Source organism: Apaloderma vittatum, unplaced genomic scaffold (genome assembly GCF_000703405.1).
Source record: "Apaloderma vittatum isolate BGI_N311 unplaced genomic scaffold, ASM70340v1 scaffold10164, whole genome shotgun sequence".
Lineage (NCBI taxonomy): Eukaryota > Metazoa > Chordata > Aves > Trogoniformes > Trogonidae > Apaloderma > Apaloderma vittatum.
In genome coordinates, this window is record NW_009710933.1 from 1 (window position 1) to 6253 (window position 6253).

Genomic DNA, 6253 nt, shown 5'->3' on the forward strand with positions numbered 1-6253 from the left:
TGACCTCCCCCTCCATTTGTGCCGGTGGGGATGGGCAAACTTCCATCACAGACCTGAAGGGGGAGGGACCCGGCCGTTAGAAGCTTTGGAAGGCAAATGACAGTGCCAGCCACGCCTGATCTGTGTCAATAGACAGAGCGGCGTTCTCGCTTTGGCGACAGCGATTCCGAAGGGGACCAAGCGGTTACTGCTCCGTCCCTTGGATGGCTTCCAGCATTCGTGTAGCAGCTTCTTGCCCTTTGTTTCAGCGGGTTGACTCGCACAGAACGGTGCGAGGCAGGCTCTGAGATCCAGGCTTGCGGGTGGTATGACCTCCCATAAAGTCAGTGGGTCACGGTCTTTATCTGTGGAGGATCCAGGTGATTACATCCAAAGGTGAACACCTGAGGCAGGCTTGTAGCCGATACTAGATTCTGAAGCGTAACCACTTTGGGCAGAGCGTACATAATTATCCTCAGCTCTTACCCGGGTGGTGGCGTGTGATTGACACCTGCGAAACGTTCTCTGACAGTCTGTGATGAGGAAGTGCACGGTGCAAGCAGCGTTCGCCGGTGCTTTGATCGGCAGAGAGGGATTTGTTGAATCTGCCTGCACCTCTTCCGCGCTCGTATTTGCTCTCTCAAGGGGAGAAGTGAGAAAGCTGAGAGCCTCAGTACGGAGACCGCAATCCTGCAGCCGTCCGTGGCTGAGGATAAGGAGCAGAAATGTTCTTAAGCACAGTGAATTTTGACGAATGTGGGGAAGCATGGGGGAGAGATGCTTTCCAGTTAGTGGTCGGACCAGCACAGCTTTCAGGCAGCGATTAACCCAAACGGTGCCCTGGAACTGTAGCAAGGGGCTGGTTCCTCCTGGGCAAATACAACGCGCGCCGCAGTGGTGCAGCAAACCCCTGCCTGTGCCTGCCTTACCCGGAGAAGTCCTGGGCTTTGCTGAGGTGGTTCACAAAGAGGGAACTGGAGGGAGGGAGAAGGGAATTGGGGTAATTCTTCACCATGACCTTTTTTCCCTTTTACCCTGGCTCTAATTTCCTACTGATCGTTTCTGATTTGTTTTGGTGTGTTTTTTTCCTGGCAGATACGAAGATGAAATCAACAGGCGCACGGCAGCAGAGAACGAGTTTGTGGTGCTCAAGAAGGTGCGTGCCGTGGATGTTAGCTGGGGCTGATCGTAGGTGTTTGCAGCCCTTTTGCCCCTACACTCCCTTTGCTAGAAGTGTGCCCAGAGACCCACGGGTGGAGAATTAGGGCTCTTATTTCTGCTTAAAGAGTCACAGAATCACAGAATGTTGGGGTTGGAAGGGACCTCTAGAGCTCACCCAGTGCCACCCCCTGCCAGAGCAGGGTCACCCAGGGCAGCCCCACAGGAACGCGTCCAGGCGGGTTGGAAAGTCTCCAGAGCAGGAGACTCCACACCCTCTCTGGGCAGCCTGGGCCAGGGCTCCGGCACCCGCACAGCCAACAAGTTTCTCCTCATGTTGAGGTGGAACTTCCTCTGCTCTCACTTGAATCCATTGGCCCTTGTCCTGTCACAGGGCACAAGTGAAAAGAGCTTGTCCCTTCCTTCTTGACGCCCAGCCCTCATATATTTATACCCATTCGTTAGATCCCCGCTCAAGTCTTCTCCTCTCTCCAAACTAAAAAGCCCCAGATCCCTCAGCCTTTCCTCCTAAGGCAGGTGGTCCAAGCCCTTAATCATCCTCGTAGCCCTCCCTTGGACTCTCTCCCTGTCCCTCTTGAACTGGGCAGCCCAGAACTGGGTGCAAAACTCCAGGTGAGGTCTCAAATAGGAAGTCTCTATAGGAAGGAGTGCTGGATCCCATGGATAGCATAGATGGTCTATAATCTCTTTCTTAAGGCTTCCTCTGACTGTCCAAACCCACAGTGGGCTTGCAAACACGGGTCCAGGGGACCCCACAGAAAATAGGGGATCCTGCCCACCGCTGGTCGTTAAATTGTAGGACATGGTGGGTCGCTGGGCAGGCAGACGTGGAGTTTGGGGGGTTCGATGGGCTCGTGGCTGCTTTTGAAGCTATTGAAGGCTGGGGTGGACTTGGTCGTCAAAGCTCCGGCAATCTCAAGGGATTATCATTGTTTTATAGGATGTGGATGCTGCCTACATGAACAAAGTGGAGCTGGAGGCCAAGGTGGATGCGCTGACGGACGAGATTAACTTCCTGAGGTCCCTCTACGAAGCGGTAAGGTCCTGGCTGCTGCTTGTGGCCGCTGCAGTGCAGCACCTCCAGCGGGTGAGGAACAGGGAACGGTGACCCAGGAGAATTAACATGCTGTGTCCAGAGGCGAGAAAGGTGGTGGAGACATGGAGGCTTCCCTTGCCTAAGCAGGACTAAGCCTGCGAGTAAAGTGCACGTACTGTGAATTGTCACAGGGCTTTCTCCTTGTCTGGGATGTGAGATGGATTTACTGCAAGAGTAGCCAGGACGTGCAGTATTTTTTTAGTGCTGTTAGTGTGGAAACAAGGAAAACCAGTATCTTGGAGCCAGTGCTGCAGTACTGGTGTGTGTTAGTGTTCTCTGTGAGAGAAAGAAAGAAAGAAAGCTCCTTGACTCAGACACCTTTATCTTATGCATTATTTGCAAGATAAGAGCTTGACTGAACTGGACACTTGCATCCTTGGGTGAGGTGCTGGAATTTGACCCTTGCTTTGTTGTGAAGCTGATGCTTCTTGGACAAGCATTTCATGCTGGGTTCTTATCTCAGGGGTGGGGTAAACTTAATCTTGCTGCCAAAATATGGGTGATAAAAGCAGAAATGGAGCTAGTAGTTGTTAACTTTGTGCTTCGCAAGGTTAATTCACTTGGTTTCCCTCTAATTAATTGTTTTAACTGAATTCTTATTATCTGCCTCCCTTTCTCCTCAGATTCTCTCTTTAATTGGTCTAAAAGAGAGGCCCCTTAAAAGTCAGCGATTAACGGTGTTGTTTTAAATGCCATTGGCAGGAACTTCAAGAGCTGCAGGCCCAGATCTCCGACACCTCTGTGGTGCTGTCCATGGACAACAGCCGAAACCTGGACCTGGACAGCATCATCGCGGAGGTCAAAGCGCAGTACGAGGACATCGCCAACCGGAGCCGGGCGGAGGCCGAGTCCTGGTACCAGAGCAAGGTGAGTTACGGGAGAGATAAAGGCAGTTGCAGCTTTTCTTACTACACGTATCCCGTGTGTCCTGGTTTCAGCCAGCTCCTTCCCTGCCAGCCTGACTCCATCCTTTTCTCTTCCACCGTTTTCTGTCGCAGTACGAGGCGCTGCAGGTCACCGCTGGGAAACACGGCGACGACCTGCGCAACACCAAGAACGAGATCTCGGAGATCAACCGCATGATCCAGCGGCTGCAGGGGGAGATGGAAAGTGTGAAGGCTCAGGTGAGGATTTAGCAGCAACAGGGTGGGCAGGGGTTGGGCTGTAATGCGGCATCTGGACGAGCGTCTTAGGGGTGGCTGCAACACTCACCTCAAAAGAAGCCAGTTCTGCTGGAGGGAGAAGCTGTGTGAGCTGAGAGGCAGCTGCACCAGAGGTCGCGGAACGGGTGCGACGCAAAGCCCCTTCCAAAGGGCAGAGCTGTCTTTGGCCTCCCTCCTGGCCACACACGTTCCTCGTACCCTTCTTGCTTCTGGGATCACTGTCCACTCCCTTTCTGCAGAAGGGAACACCATGTTTGGGCACATAAAAGAATTTTTCAGCTGCCTGGGAGTTCTGTTTGCTTTCTGCAGGAGCTGTTATCACTTTATCAAACGGCTGGTGAAAGCCAGGCCAGTGAGTGGCTCAGACCAGGGGCTGCAAACTGGAGGTGAATAACCAGGGTGCACAGAGCTGGAGATAAGCCATCCATGATTCATCCATTTGTATTTATTTGGTTTCAGGGCAGGGAGGCTTAATGCACACTTCCAAGCAAAGAGCTGACCCCGTGCAGCTCCCTTGAATAATGAATGAGAGCCTAAAGCACATATATTCATTGTGAGCCCTTCCTGCCGAGCACGGGGCAGTTTTTGGAGGTGCAGGGGGCACAGCTGAGGGTGCATTAAGCGTGCCAGCTTGTTGTGATGCTTCTGGGCTAGGTCTGTGTTGTTTGGTAACTGCAGGCCTGCTCGAGTCCACGCTTGCCTCACATCAAAGCTTGCTGGAGACCAACTGGCTCTGAACAAGCTCTTCGGCAGAACAAGAGAGAAAACCTGAGCTTGCATTAACCCTACGTGTCGCGCTGTTGTCTGCGGTGTGGGTGGGCTGAGGGGCCGACGATCACCTGAATTAAAACATAACCAGGGGAGAGGAGTAGGGTCTGGCTTTCAAAAGAACAAATCTTGGGATGAGATGAGCTTCCCTTGCGGGCTGATCTCCATCCAGTGCCCCCCAAAACGTGGAGTTGTCAGCTCCTGGGGATGTAAGTTGAGCAGATCCAAGTTAACTGGGGCTCTGCAGACGCGCAGGGATGGTCTGGCCAGTAGATGTCACAAGTCCATGGGCGGTAGCGTGCTCCACCAGGGTGATGAGATGCCCATGACATACCCTGCTTCGTCCCTGCAGCGTGCCAAGCTGGAGGCAGCCATCGCTGAGGCTGAGGAACGCGGGGAGTTGGCTGTCAAAGATGCCAAGGCCAAGCTGGAGGAGCTGGAGGCTGCTCTGCAGAAGGCCAAGCAGGACATGGCCCGGCAGCTCCGCGAGTACCAGGAGCTGATGAACGTCAAGCTGGCCCTGGACATCGAGATCGCGACCTACAGGAAGCTGCTGGAGGGCGAGGAGAGCAGGTGGGGGCAACCTGGGGTTCTCCGTGAGGAGGGGTCCCTTCACTTAGGGGCATTTTGAGGGCCTCACTCCAATTTCTGCAAGGAAATAGAGAAGAGAAAACCTTGCGTTGTAAACCGATAGTTGGTCCTGAAAATGCTTTGGCTTAAGAGCCAAACTGGCAAGTTCTGGGGAAAGTTTGACACTTTTGGTGAAAGTGGGTGAAGAAGAAGAAAAAAGATTGGTTTTCCCTCCTACTTTTGGTGCTGTAGCAGAAGGTTTCCCAGCGGCTTTAAATCCCCGTGGAATTAAGGCAGAACTTCCGTGCTCTTTCAGCCCCCCTAGGTGATAACAGGGCTCCCAAATGTAGGGCTAGAACAAAGCGCTGGATGGCACACTTATCTTGGCTGAATTATGTACAACAGCGGTAATAACTCACTGCCATTGTCTTCAGCCCTGGCCCTGGGGGAACACTGAGTAATGCGGAGTCTAACCCGGCCTCTTCCTTTTTGTCTTTGTGTTTTTCTTCTCCGACAGGTTGGCTGGCGATGGAGTTGGCAACGTCAACATCTGTGAGTTGGTTTTATAATTTATAAGAGTTAACGCCGTAGCCGTGTGCTTGTAAAAAACGCACGTAGGGACCAGCTCTGCGTCCCGGAGCCTCACAGTGTCCTACCTCAGCTCCTGCAACCCGGTTAGCCCCCTTAGAATCATAGAATCCTAGAATGGCGCGGGCTGGAAGGGACCTTAGAAATCATTTAATCCAACCTCCCTGTCATGGGCAGGGATGCCACCTCTCAACCAGGCAACACGTGGGGACCGAACGGGAACTGAACCCGTGACCTCAGTGTTGTCATTGTTGTCGGCGCCGCGCTCAACCCACTGAGCTAACCGGTCCCCCTTCTTACATGGGAGACCCCCCCAAAGAGACAGAGGTCGACAGCGGTGTTGGCTCCATGGCAGACTTTAGCACTAACTCATCGGTGGGAGATGTAACTCGGGGGAACATTGATCTGTCTTCCCTCCTATTTTTGTACGTACTAAGGAGAAAACTCATTGCCTGGACTGGAAGTTCGTGCAAAGGTGGTGTCAGAGGGTGTCGTTCTCGCCTGGGAGGCGTTGAGTTCTCTTCTTGCCCACACGTTGGGCAGATGCTGGTGTCTCAGAGACGTTGTCCATGGCTCTGAATCAGTGGCTCTGCCTTTTATCCACTGAGCTGCCCGTCATAACTGCCGAACCGCGTGCCCGCAGCCTCTTTGGCGCGCCAAGAGATGAGCTGGATGTGGTCGTGACACGGGGTTCTCCAGGCCGCAGGGGGGGCCCTGAGCGCCGGAGAGAGGGGTGGGCTGCTCAGCCCTCGCGCTCACCTGGCTTAGCACGGGGGAGAAATGCTCTGAGCCAAAACGTAACAAGGTTTTAGTGTCCCGGGCCCTGTGTTTCTCAGGAGATCATAGGAGATCGCCCTTTTTGCGAGGGTGCTGGACTGGCTTACGGGTTTCCTGGTGGTGGTGTTCGCTT

The 6253-nt window shown here is 53.5% G+C and overlaps 1 protein-coding gene across 1 annotated transcript in view; it reads left to right on the forward strand.

Annotated features, from left to right (window-relative positions):
* Positions 1–1074: 1074 nt before the first annotated feature.
* The window catches only part of KRT7 (keratin 7), a gene marked incomplete at its 5' end in the record, with an annotated part of 5401 nt that continues 222 nt past the window's right edge, over positions 1075–6253 (forward strand). The window contains 6 exons of the mRNA XM_009867456.1: positions 1075–1135; positions 2099–2194; positions 2957–3121; positions 3253–3378; positions 4538–4758; positions 5273–5307. Coding sequence (XP_009865758.1) covers positions 1075–1135; positions 2099–2194; positions 2957–3121; positions 3253–3378; positions 4538–4758; positions 5273–5307 — 704 coding nt within the window. The remainder of the gene's footprint in view (positions 1136–2098; positions 2195–2956; positions 3122–3252; positions 3379–4537; positions 4759–5272; positions 5308–6253) is intronic.